Raw genomic sequence first — 14,277 nt, 5'->3', positions numbered from 1 at the left:
ATTGAGCTGCCGCCCATGTTCTTAAATAAAAACAACACTGAAGATGTCTTATATTTAAAGAAAATCTTAAAATATATCAAATATTCAATACTTAATTGTTAAATTAAAGTACAATATGAGGCATGATACCTTCCTCTTTTAAACATGGTAGTGAAAGAAACAACAGCCTGTGTCTACATCATCAAAACTTGATGATAACTTATAAACATGAACATAGATCTTGTCCTGCAGCTTAGATTGTTGAAGGAGCCACCTAACAAACATTCACCAGAGTAAAGTGCACTGCTAACATCAGTTATCAGCTAGATAGCTAAACAGCACGTAAACATACCTGAAAATATCACTTCGGACCTGTTTGATGCTGGTTTGGTTGTTGCTCTTCAAAATCCCCGTTAGTACCACGCTGTCTGTCCATGACTTGTAGCCACAGTGGTTAGTTTACTTTGTCTCCAATGAGACATTGTATTTTGCAGTTAATCAGAGGTTCACATACATGCCAAATAGTGGGGGGTGATCCGTACATATCACGGATCAACTACCTTCTGTTACATCAGTACTAAAATGACATATCACGTTCGGTCTGCTTCCACACCACGAACGAATCACACCAGAGTTTGCCTGGAAGTCGTTCACACATGGGTCCAATTAATAGCTTTCACACCAGGATAAACTAACTGAATCTAAGTTTGTTTGAATCATACCAAACAGGTTAGGTATGACAGCACCCTAAGATGCCCAATTTCTAACTTTGAGCAAACCTTGAATGAGAATGACTGAGGATGCTCTGTCTGTTCACAGCTGGATTGCGACGAAGATTCTCCCAACTTTGATGAAGATGGACGAGATGAGTACAATGAGATTCACATGCTTGTATAAATTCAAGTTGGATCCAGCCAATAGGACTTTCTCCATCCTCTAGCTCTGACCAATCAGAGCAAACTTCTTTGGAAACCTCAGTGTCTCTGGGTAGTAGTGACAAAGCGAGAGGAGCTACAGTAATGCTGTTTGTAAAATATACAAAAGCTATAGCTGGATAATCACGTCTTACCTTTGTTTATTCCAGTTTTCTAAAAGAGCACACCTAATGTTAGATCTTTGTGGTGGTGGTGTTGTGTTAACCTCCCTGAAGATGTTATTCTGTCAGACGCCAGCAAATAATATGTGATATGGACGATGCAAATCTAGCAAAACACACACGAACACTTTATTCAACTTTTTATCCTATCTATCCCTTTAATTATTCTGCAGGTTTGGGGCATAAGTGCAATGATGATGGTGACTTCTAAGACTACAGCAGGCTTGTTGATTCAGGCTGATTTGGGTGATGAATGTAGGAAATGGGGTCAATTTGCTTTCATTTCTGTTAATTCAGGAAGTAGCTTTTCATCCAAATTCATTATTATAACTCTGTTTTAACCCTTCACTGATCTTACATCTCTTTAACCAAACTATAGAGAAATAATTATGTTGTACCCTGTGTATGTGAACCACATTTTATACTGTATGGCTGAATTGACCCTAAATCCAAGTGGTGGTGCAGGATAGCCAACCAAAATTAATTTTACTGCCTATGTAGTTTGGCTGCCTTTTTCCTTTATACTACTGCCATTACCTATAGATTGCAATGATGTGCAAACAAGGAGTTAAATAGTCCTTTTCCTTTATATGCAGACTTGTAGTAATGAGCACCTTGACTGGGAAGTTTTGTCACTGCCAACCCAGCTCCCTGGCACAAAGCCTCCACTCTAAATGTAATGTCTCCTTGAAGCCAAAATCTAGAGACTGCATGAGCTCCTTCAAGAGGTGTTACCATATTTTGTTAGGTGTAAATACCCAACATACCAGTCCGCTTACTCCATTATGGTGACCTTGGATGTATAAAGAAATAACTAACAAGGTCTCAACCTTATTTTTCAACTTTGTTTTGTCTATTTGTTTGTGACCCTTGGACTCATTGCCATGCTTGATTATCAGTGATGTTTAGACTTGAAATAGCTTAAACTGCTGGTTTAAAATTGAAAAAAATATATATATATATTGGGAACTTTATACACTCAAACTACACAATGAATAACTCACACTTATTCATTCATTATTTCATCTTCTCTGCAAGATTTCCATAACGTGTTGCACTTTTCACAGATGTCATGAATAATATAATAACACACTTCACTGGAAAAGCATAGAAACTAAGCAAACACAAGAACTGAAAACGCTGGGGAGTAGTTGAGTGTTGGCAGAATGTATGAATGATGCATTGTACAGTAAGACTGCAGAGCTTGGAATTATAATGTACCATCTGTGTTCGGAGTTGTTTTGAAATACCGAGAGATTTAGTTTTCACCTCTTATATTGCAAGCCCACTATAGAATTTTAATTACCATTCAGTCATGACACGTTCAGGAACCTTACTTCTGCAACACAGAAACACCAGTTTTTAGAGCTACTGCACACAGAAATTACACAGATTTTCATAAGGTACTCAATTATTCCAAGATAACAGATTTGTATGAAGCTCCTATTTACAGTAAGTGTAAAGAAAATCAATGTGAGTTCACCACAGCCAGTGTGTTAGACTACACTCTAGATAAACATTCCCAACGCTCAAAATACTTAATTTTGGAAGAGGATTCCAGAAAGTGAAACATTCACCTGATGTGTCCGGGATGTTCTGTGACATGCTTTTCTCAAACATGATAATGTTTTGAAAACCGGTGGGCAAAGATCAGATATCAGCAGATGTGCTTGAACTTGTTCACGTGGATGTAATAGTCCACTGTTCTTCACAAAAGACCCACTGAACTCTCTGATCACATTCAAGGACAATAAGATGATACGGCGTTTGCGTGGAAGACATTTTCAAACTCCATACTCTGAAAGGTGGTAGATGCGAAGGATTAACCAATTCGAAGCAGAGGGAGGTTTCTGCACACTGTCACTATTGCCAAATTCAACATTTAGTCAATAAATATGACATGTTCAGTGAAAATAGTGTCTAGAATCTTCTACCTTCTATTCTTACACCTTTCTTGCTTTCCTGCTATAATAATACATTCATGGTGGAATCAGTACGGAGACACTTTGTGGCTGAAGAGGTTTCTGTGAATAGCTTTCAGATATAACTAAAGAGTAAAGACTCATAATGTTTTCATGTATTCACCAGATAATTTTATAGCTGCAGTCATGCAATTAACTGAAAAACTCCAAAGTGCATAAAAGTCAACCACAAGAATGAGTGTATCTCATTTACATAACCGTGTCCTACATTACAAGCCATGCAAGAACTCTGTCTCAGGGGAAACTGACCTTCGATCTGTAAATATTGCTTCCCAGCCTCTAGTTTGTTGAGACTTTTGTGTACATAAAGCGGTCAAGGCAATCCAACACTTGCAATGTAAAAGTATATGGCTTACAGTTCAGGCTTTTGTGTTGTACAATGGAGAAAATGAGGTCAAGTGAAGGGAACAATGTGTTTACTCCGGAGAAGTGACGTGGAATTTTAACTGTAAATTAATCATTTTTCCTCTGTTATTTTCTTTCGGCCTCAATTTAAAGCTACACTTTGATGTGAAGCATTCACCTGCTGTAGTCTGTATTCAATTCCACGGCTCCTCGAGTTAACGAGTCACTGAATGTGCTTTACATTAGCACTACATAGCAGTTTCAGTTTCAATGGGCTTCGCTGTTAATGGACCTTTTTGACCAGGTGTTTGTTTTCAGGGTTTATGCTAAGATTGAAATGGCAAACTGTGTGCAAAGACACTGATAAGTGTTCTTCCTTATTGGCACCACTGTGTTCATGACATTATTGAATGTAAATGTTTGGCCGTCTGTTTTCAGGGGCATGATGTTTCTTGGCAGAGACAGCAGAACTGATTATGATTTATGGAAGTTCATTAACAACAAAGCTACTGAGCAAACACAAACAAATTTAAAGCAGCATTGCTCTTTTTTCGACCACTTGGGTGCAAGACTTCACAACAAGCTGAATATTACTCTCACATTTGACATATTGATGTTTATGTCACATATTTGGTGCTGGGCAGGTAAACTTGGTTCATCAGAGCTTTTTTGCCGAAAAATATGCCTGCTTCAGCTGGAGTGAGAGAGAGATGAGCGAGGTGAGAGTCAACAAAAAATTTAAGTTATGGACCATAAAACCAAAACTGTCAACTGAAGGACGCTAAAATGGTCCAAAAAATGAAGGAAACTGCAGAGATGGGTGATAATTATCTGTTGTTTTGTCTAAAGGGGTCACTACTAGTCACCCCTTTAACATTACAGGTAGTCTTTTTTTTTTCAATATAAAAATATTTAGCTTCAAGTGTGAAAATGTGTGAGGTGCACAAGAAGGGTTGTGTGTCAAATGTAAGCGAGCACGGAGGCTTCCTCTGCTCACTGTCTTCAAAGTCACATGCTCTGTGTTTTGGCAGTTTATATTCCTTACATGTAAACTTCAACTGAAAGCAGATCATCTATTGAAATGACCTGGAATATCATCCAGTAAGAAGACATAAATTATGACCCTAATAGCTGGATGTGGGCACATCTTGTTAAAGCCTGTTACAAAAAAAAAAAATGTTGGTAAGCGGTTTGAAATTCTTAAGACCTCAGATTCTGTTAAATTAAGAAAACTCTCAAAACTCTTTTTAAGCAGAGAAATGTGTCCGTGCAAGCTCTCTTCTCTTGATTATCAGCTTGATTAAAACTTGAATTTGTTTTGTGATTGATGAATAGATTTGTCATGAATTAACTTCCATACCTAACCAGCTAAAGCAAATAGTTAATTATACACACAACACTTAGAAGGGCAACACTGTAAGAAACAAACATTAGATGAAAAAGTCATGCCTGCACATAGACTGCTCATCTGGTCCAAAATATTTTGGCATAATGTAGATCAAGCTGGGAACAAAACACCTAACTTTAAGGACAGGAGTCAGTATTTTTCTTTGGTGGTGTTTTTTTTTTTTTTTTTTGACAATAATCTCTTAGCCAAATGAGTTGTCAGTAGCCATCTGCCATCTGCAGCCAGTGGAGCTGTGTATTTTTTGTGCTGGTTGACCAATAGTGGTAAAAGAGGCACAAGGTCCTGTGTTGTCTGAGAATACAAGGCTGTTAGACTGTTCAACACATCCACGTGCTCTTGTTATGACAAGAACTGGTGTGTCTGTGTATGTGCGGAGCTGCGTAGGTCAAAGCCAAGACAGAGCCAGCGAACGCATACTTAGCAAAACATCCTTTCAGTATTTACACAAGGGGGGAAAAAAAACGAATGTCGGGTATTATTTAAGATAATAAAAGGTGCGGTGCTGCCACTCTGTCCTGTCTGGACGCTAGATGTTGAAACACGCAAGATGAAGGGAAAAATAGTTGTTGTTTTTTTTTGACCCTCAAAAAGTTCTGCCATGTCAATGATCCTAGTTCACCACACTTCGTCGCCTTATACCACCATGGTTGCAGGGCAGACCACCCACCCAAATCTAAGACTCGGCTCTGTTGTTTTTGAACCTCTTTTAATTCAACATTATTGGTTTGAGTAAAGACGTCTGGCGATCTTGGAGTCTAGCATATGGAATAGTGTATGATTTCCAAAGATTATATATACTATAAATCAGATACGTCTAAACTCACCTATTATAACAAAGGTTGCTCATTCATATATTCTTGAAAAAAGCAGAATCCTAGTGGATAGTATCTTTTGGATATTATAGTATTGCCACTCATTTTTCTTTAATTGCACTGCATACCAAAGGATTAGCTCCTTAGTAGGATTAGTTTCCTTATTTTGGTCTTCATCGTCACATCTTGTTGGTGATCTCCCTTGATGTAAATAAAATACTATCTTTTGAAATGTTTTTTTGTGATAGAATTATGATGCCGTCTGGATAGTGTTTATAATCAAGGGCATGATCTCTTTAACGAAACGGTTTTATTTCAGCGGTGTGACAGGACTGATCATTACAGGAACACCTGATTTCTACATACATACTACTCGTTTAAAGCCATGGGTTCCATAAAGCTTCAGTATTTATCTGAAAGCACTGCTTTGAGATAAATGATGCAGCTCAAACTGCTTTTGAGCTTCATCAAGAGAAAAATGTTGCACTTAGGTTTCTTTGGATTGCTAGATGCTTGACTCTCTTCACCACCCTCTCATTTACTTTGGCTCTCTGCCTTGGTGGGCAGGTGGAGTAGGCTACAATCAGTACAGCACAGTACTGCAGATCGCCTGTTGATTCTCAGTGTACTGAGTACTAGCATCACTTTCACATTATATAAAGTCACTGGATTCAAGGTTGAAATGGAAAACGTTGCCTAATGAAACTTTACATTGTTTTGATGACACACAGCTGGTCTTCATGGGGTCTGCACAACTATCCTCTGATGTAAACTGATCTGATGATAAATGATGAAATGCAGTACTTTTCAGATTGACACATAGGTTGTGTGGATACTTGAATAGCAGGTTCATCTTGCTATTGCTGTAAAGAGGTTTTCAAACAACTGTAAAACATTATTTTTTGTCTGAAATAAATATTTATTATGTGTTTCAAATACAAACAGACTCGTTTTTTTTCTGTCAGATTAGAAACATTAAAAATACAATACAGATAATTCAGGTGTCACATACATTTTTGGAGTGAAGTCAGTGTGAGACAGTGTAGTTGTGAAGGTTTGATTTTCCTAACTATAGGTGCCAGGTGGGTGGGGTCTACTACATGATAAAACAAAGAGTTCCAGAAAGTTCAGACATTCACAGCAAAGTATTTAGACAATAAAGCAAAAAAACAAGCTCTCCAAAATTGTTAACATTAAAGGGAAGGTGATTGGCAAGTCACAAAAACAACTCTGTGATATATTGGCTAGTTCTGTACACAGGAAGGCTGAACATACAGTATAACTACAGACACCTCACACCTACTACACTCAGAGTTTGAGCTGCTCCCATCTGACTGTCAATTCAGGGCCCCAAGGGCCAGCTGGAACATATACAAGACATCTTTTATTCCCTATGCCATACAGGCATCCAACGAAGAATGACTGCATCAGGGAACACTTGTTATTATTATATAAGATCTGCTCTCTGGTATTATTTATACCTATCTGCTGCTACCTGCCCATTTGCACTGTTGTATGTTGTATATATTTTATGTTTTAACTGTGTGTTGTGCTATGTGTAGTGTCAGCACTTTCACTGTACTTTGGTAGAAGCCAAAGAAAAATTTTTCCACTGAGGTCGATGATAAAGTCAATCTAATCTAAAAGTAAATTTTTCTCTGACATCAACTCAAGCTGTCCACAGCTGCTGTTTTCTGTAAGGCAGTACTGTAAGTGTACATGCATATTTCAAGCCTTCAGATAGTGTGTCTTTGATAGTCAAAACATGAGATGGGTGGATTATCACTTAAAGCTTTCTGTGAAGTTCGGAAACAGTGAGCAAATATACAGCATATTTATTACCCGCAGTGAGAATGTTTTTGAGAATGTTTTCTTTACTTCCTTTACTAAAATGTGATTGCTGGTACATGATATGTTTAATGCTTGCTGATGTACAAAAAGACACATCCAGCCACTGAGAGATATAGAACATTTGACATTTGAGTAGAAAAACTGGGCTACACCAATAATTAGTTTGAATGATGCCTTGGAGTTAATATCGGCCAATCATGTCTTGCACCTTTGATATCATACAATGTCATGTTTCAGTATGCAAATTATAAGATCCATACATATTAGATATTAGTGGATATTACTATTGGACTCTTACATAATAATATTCCAGATATAATATCAAAAACTCATGTTGGTCACTCTGTTTAGTAATCATCTTAAAGGTGTATTTTACCTACTAAAATATGTACTTTTAACAGACTGTAGTGGAGTGGTATACTGTATTTTGGTCTGTGTTTGTATGTGTGTATTAATGTATCTGTTATTTAAAGGACAATTGCAGTGCTTTTCAACCTGGGTCTTATTCTCATAATTGTTTTCAATATGACTCATGCAACTTTGCACTTGCCACCTCATTGACGTTTTGGGAAACACCAGACTCCAGCAAAACAAAGTATATTGGAGTGAGCAGAGTAAACTTCAGTTCTACGTAAGTCCTTTCAAACGCTCGTCTTTAGGTCCAACCCAAAGTCCAAACAGAAAACAGCCCTCTGGATTAGCTATTGTTGCTAACAGCATAGGATTCTACGTCTTGGCCAGCTAAACAAACTAACTGCCTATTCATCTCTAGTAAAAGCATTTTTTACGACTCATGTATACAATGATTCAACTCAAACATAGGTATCATTTTTTAAAAATGTTATGAAAGGCTTTGATTGCTTTAGGCGTTATAAACACTGTTGCTTATTATGTGTTGGGATACCAGTTTGATCCAGCTGGGTGCCATTCTTCCTCTTTCCTCTAATTTGATTTAGCTCTTTGTCTGTGTACTCTGATTCAAATAATTATGTTTGCCAATCAGAATGAAAAATTGTCCTCCCAACCCTCCACTGGATAACCAAGTTACACTTGTTTTTTTCTTCAATTTTTCTTTCTTTTATCTACGCAACCACAGTGATTGTGTATTGCGCTCTGAGCACCAAAACACAGGTGACCTGTACTTGTGCATAAAACAGAACAAAACAACAAAACAGAAAAAATATTCTTGTTGTATACATGGTGACAGATAAAATACGTTGAAAAATACTGCAATTTTCCTTTGTCAGCTCAGCACGTCAGAGCCCCAATTTGCCGGGCATCTCTATGTCCCAGGCGGTGAGTTTTTGGCACAGAAGAGGCAGGAAGAATGTCATAATGATACAAGGTGCTATTAAAAAGATGAGAGTGGTGAGTGGGGGGTCGTGGACCTGTCCACAGAGCAAAAAGTATTTCTCATGGATCCCCAAGAAGACCTCATCTACCAGAAATCTGTGACCCTTACACCAAGTCTTGTTTGCCGAGTTATCCACACAAAGCTTCAGTTCGTTGTAGTCGCTACAGAGGAAGAGAGCAAGGCAGAAGGCAAAGTTAATCGATCCTGTTTACTAAACCTGCAGAAAGTAGTATTAGCCAAATGTGTACACCATTCCTGACTCAAGCAGAACAAACATTTAACATAAATCTGCACTTTAACTGCATTCATTGAGAAAATGGATGGAAAACAATGTCTTGAAGGAAAAAATAAATAAAAACAGAAAAAAAACATGCATGGTAAGTAAAGCACTGTATTATGATTTGAAGTCAATTGGCAAAAAAAACCCCCCAAAAAATGCAGAAATGGTCCTTTAAAGACCCACGAGGCAACTGTGCATTTGGCAACACTGGAAGACGCAACTGAAACATGTAAACTCAGTACTTCTAAGATAATGCAAAGTGACATCTGCCAAAAACATCTGACTTAAGTGACTCCAAGCTTTTTTATAAATAGAGAAATCACCACTGATGTTTAGGAGGCAGCTTACATTTCACTGTTTTGATTTGGGGAAGCGACCATAGCCTCACTAAACCAGCATAAATCTCACAGGCAGTTGTCACTACAAGATTTTTAGTGCGGAAAACATCCACAGAGAGTCAATTGAGCCTGACAGCTGGAAGCCTGATCAACAAGATGGGCTCCTTGTGATGATGGATACTCCACCCTAACACACCATCTGAGCTCTGTGGGAGCTCAACCCCAAACCATGTTAAAATATGGATTATTACAGACATAATTAAAGAGGGAGTCTACAGTAGGTACCATGAGCTAAAGTCTCCACAAACAACTGCTGTCTGGAATATGAACCCAGGAGCAACAGTCTAGCACTTTTTTCATTAAAAGATGACTAATTAGATGAAACTTTGACCAAATGTAGCCAGGAAATGGGAAAGGATCTGACTTTCCCATGACTAAAGGTCATATATCTTTGCTGAAAAGGCTATAAAGTGTGTAATGTGCCACTTTATCCAGCCTTCTTGTGTTTTCACTCACCGGGCTCTAAAGTGTTGAGCTCAGGGTCAGCTTCAGGCCACACATGCATGCCAAGGCTCAGATAGCAAGTAATAACACAGACTCATGGGTGGCATTGTGCACATGCATTTAAATTGATACGTGTCTGCTAATCACATACAACTCAGTATTCAGGTGTTGTATCTTCATGTCGACCACTTGTACAATGTGCTCTTTCATATCTAATTAGGAACAGAAACCTACATTTTCTACAAGACGACAAAAAGAAACTAAAATTCACCGTTTTACAGTCGGCCACGGGCATCTGTCGTGATAGCTATTCGTCTCCATGGTGTTGTTGAAGTCTGACAGGCAGATGTGAACATCGCTATCAAATGTGTTTTTGTCACATGGTGGGACAATAAATTTCACAGACAGCCCTAGAAAATAAACACTTAGCGTGAGTGAGAGTAACACTCCAAAATTTAACAAACAATTCAAGCCAAACACTTCAATCACAGACACACATAGCAAATATTTTACCAATGAACAAATGAATCCTTAAAAAAAATGACAAAGCTCAAAATCACCTCCATTTAACGATATATCAGTGTTAAATATTTTTGTGGTTATTACAACAAAGACAAAGTATAATGTGCTATGCAGCTTTGGAATTTGGAAGAGAAAGGAGAAAGTTCTTTAGAGCCAGACTGCAGAGGCGGTGTGGTCTAGTAGAGTAAAGATCCCTTACTGACTGAATGAGACTACGTCTGCAGTATGTGGCTACATCTGAACACATGTCTGAAAATGTCCACACTAGCATTCTCAATGGAAGAAAGTATAGGCTTGCCTATTATCGTTTCTCTTTTACTATGATTTGGAAATTGCGAGAAATTGGACTTGAAATGTTCAGAATCTGTGTGACTATCATATTTACCTCAGTTAGACTGTTTGTTTAACTTACATAATGGGTTAACATACCATCAACTACCTCTCCAAACTTGTATGTTAACTACACTCCTACCCCAGACTCTTTGTACATCTTTTAATTGGTGTGTAATCACTGAACTTCTGCTAGAAAGCTGTGTAGGTGAAGATTCTGGCTTACCTGTCTGGATGAAGATAAGTGTCAGCAAGTATGCAGTCAACACCATCTATTGACATAAACAATCATATTCTAAATTAACGAATGGTCTTTGAAAGTGAAGATAAACTTTGTGTTACACTGTTATAAACACTGTATAACTTATCATCAATGTGTCACAGGTACTGCATCTTAAATGATTAACTTTTTTACACAAGCAAATATTTTACAGCATTCACCGCACTAATGAAGATAAGATAAATGCAAGTGGTTTTACATGCAAATAACCAAAACAAGTTCTCTGCTTCTTCTGAAGAACTAAACTTACTTCTCTAAAATGTTTGTTGTCTCAGTTTGTGGTATCTGACATGTCCAGATGCACAGTCACACTTTGCCCAGCTGGTCAAACCAATTTTCTTCACTTCCTCCTCCACACTTGAGTGATAATGCAAGACAGTACATGGATTTAAACGTATAACCAAACCACAACAGCGAGGCATGATCTCTTTACTAAGAATTTCATCCTACAGAGGTGATACACAAGTTAATATTTCCTAAGTAGCATTTTTAACTATTTAAATTCAGGTACAATTAGCACACAGTTTGAAAAGAAGAAACTATAAGCTCCGTTATGACACAGACATGACAGCCATCTGCTTCCTGGACATTTCCCACAGATTAATCAATTTATCTCGTGGGAGGCATACGCTGAAAACAGATGTTACCAGGGAATGTAGCAAGAGGAGGCTTTTTAAAAAATGTACACATGTAATCTCTGTGATTATATGTAAGAAATATTCTATAAATGTACTGACGTTAGCAAGTTTTGTTCACACGGAAGTCCAAATATTAAACATCTGATTAAAAACAATGAAAACAGATACATTTAAATTGCTTAATAAATGAAACAAAAGCAGCAGTTATTGATTTTCACAAATTTAACAGTTATGTGAAGCATGTAGAAATATAAAAAATAAAATGCTCAATAAGCTCATACTGTACCTCAGCTTGTATGTGGTTATTTAAAGTAGTGTTTTCCCTTCCCTGTAGATCCCTGGTAAAAGCTTTGAGTAAAACCTGTGCTGACGCTTCAAATTGTTTGCCAGCCAACTAACAGATGCACAACTGGTCACAAATAGGCTCTGTGGTGATCTGGTCCAGTTTCTTATCTGTGCAACTCAGAGCTAATTGGATTGCGCAACAGCAATGGACAGCCTGCTTCCTTTCCCAGACTGAGCCTGGCTGTTCCCATGCTACCCAAACCAGTTCCACGCACACAGTCCCCCAGAGACACTTGAACCAAGCGGCCTCAATGTCAACAAGCCAGAATGATTGTATCTCACAAATAAATCTGAGTCAGTTTTTATATTTTCTGATGAATCCTATTCCTGTTCGGGGTCAGAGGGATCAGTGGGCGGACTGTGTTCTGCTTTCCCAGCATGCACTTTGAAAAAAGCAGGAAAATACTATAAAGAGATGGTTGGTCAGTTATTGCACTGCTAACAGACGATCAAACAGAGAGAGAAACATTCACACGTAGAGGCAGGTTATGGTTTCCTGCTCACCTGACCTTTATGTCTGTGGACTGTGAGGGAAAACCAGCTGGAGGAAACAGACAGAAACTTCATGCTCAGCACTTTCACGTCTGACGTCTATCAGCCTATCTGCAGTGAAACTCCCCCGGACTGGGGATGTTCCTGATGGTCACTGACCAGGCCTCACACAAACACTTTTTCACTACTTCAGAATTTCCATTGTATCAACAGCATCAGACTGTCAAAGGCACTAGAAAAAATCTTTGAGTGAATATGACCTCAATGAATGATCATTGGGAGCAAGGGCATAGGCTTGGTTTTAACTTTGGTGGGGACAGTTTTTTGCCGGATGGCCAAAATAATTGTGAAGGTGTACCTGCTCTCTATTACTCTTTTCACTTTCATAGGCATATGTGCACACACACATACAAACATAAAGAGTCTGACTCTGCAAAATGTTTACTTACTGAATATGCATTTGCTGACATGCTTGAAACTGGACTTGCATCACGATTTTTTCTCTGATTTTTACATTTTATTTTATAGAGTACTTAACTATAAATCTGAGACAAAATATCTTTAAAAATAACATATCATAGACTGTTATAATAAATGTTACAATAAAATAAATGTATAGGAACCTGTGGGTAATGTGCTGCTCTGTAACTCGCTGCTGGAAGGTTTTCAAACCTCACCTGAGACTCTGTCCTTCTTTCAGTTTGTGGATTTGGGCGATACAACTCAAGAGTTTCATGACAGAGTGATGCTCACAGTGGTGCTCAAATCTATCTTTAAATCATCTCAAAAACTTCTATTTGTATTATTTTTCATTCAACTCCTGAACTTATAACTAGATCTTTCACTATAACATCAGGGCTCGCCTGAGAGGCTGCAGCTCATTTGTCTGTGTGTCTCTGTTCTGCTCAGGTTGCTGCTGACAGGATTTTCATAATTAAATGATGCCTGACAGTCACAAACAGATCAGTTGGACAAGCTGCGGCTAATTTACCTTATAAATAATGTCCATGTCTTAATGACACATATGCAATAATAACTCTGCTCTTGAACCATTCTTGGAAAAGGGGCTAGATGGCATTAAATAGTAAATATTTCTCCCACTAATTTCAAAGATTAATGTTTGGATTGATTACAGAACATTCTTATTAACTAAGCTCAACTGTTACTGACATTTTGGTTCTTATTAAAAAAGGACCAGATGTCTTAATTTGCTTCTGGGAGAAATTTTCACCAACAGTAATAAAGTTGTTTAATTAAACAGCATGTCCAAGCAATAGTCACAATTAGTTAACAACAGCTAACAATGCATAATACATCCTGAAGTTAAGTCACCAGATCATCAGGTCGAGCGGCCCCCATATCCTGCTCTTTCACTCTGTATAATAATAGCACACTTTTTTTTGCAGAAAACACACAAACCTGACAACTCTGCAGAGATCTTATCGTTAACATTACGTGGAGTTAAAGCAGCTAGATTGTTTGAGATTAGTAAAATATTGGTAGGGACAATCCAGCAACACCTTGATATTGGGACATGTTCCTAAAGTCCATACCTAAATCTACGCCCATGATTGGGAGTTTCCACATCTGGCAAATGACACAAAAATAATCTTTATCTTTGAGTCAATATGGGCTTGTGACCTAAAGGGGTGTTAATTGATTTGTTTTGGCCTCTTGAAGGCAGCAGAACAAGCTGTAAACACCTTTAAAAGTTGTCACGG

The 14,277-nt window shown here is 37.9% G+C and overlaps 1 protein-coding gene and 1 long non-coding RNA gene across 3 annotated transcripts in view; one reads left to right on the top strand and one right to left on the bottom strand.

The window, feature by feature from the left end:
- Positions 1–6,490, top strand: part of slc4a3 (solute carrier family 4 member 3) — a 60,431-nt gene extending 53,941 nt beyond the window's left edge. For both annotated transcript variants that reach the window (XM_042426547.1, XM_042426548.1), the window contains one exon: positions 799–6,490. In XM_042426547.1, coding sequence (XP_042282481.1) covers positions 799–876 — 78 coding nt within the window. In that variant the 3' untranslated portion in view covers positions 877–6,490. The remainder of the gene's footprint in view (positions 1–798) is intronic.
- Positions 6,491–6,574: 84 nt separating this feature from the next.
- LOC121907151 lies at positions 6,575–12,316 on the bottom strand. The gene is made up of 5 exons (XR_006098803.1): positions 12,006–12,316; positions 11,332–11,438; positions 11,028–11,073; positions 10,221–10,359; positions 6,575–8,988 (listed from the first exon to the last, which is right to left on the bottom strand). It is a non-coding gene; the product is annotated as an uncharacterized LOC121907151 (long non-coding RNA).
- Positions 12,317–14,277: the final 1,961 nt, after the last annotated feature.

The sequence above is a fragment of the Thunnus maccoyii genome, chromosome 11, assembly GCF_910596095.1.
Source record: "Thunnus maccoyii chromosome 11, fThuMac1.1, whole genome shotgun sequence".
In the NCBI taxonomy this organism is placed as follows: Eukaryota; Metazoa; Chordata; class Actinopteri; order Scombriformes; family Scombridae; genus Thunnus; species Thunnus maccoyii.
The sequence above is the reverse complement of the archived record's forward strand: the minus strand, read 5'-3'. Positions and strand labels throughout refer to the sequence as shown.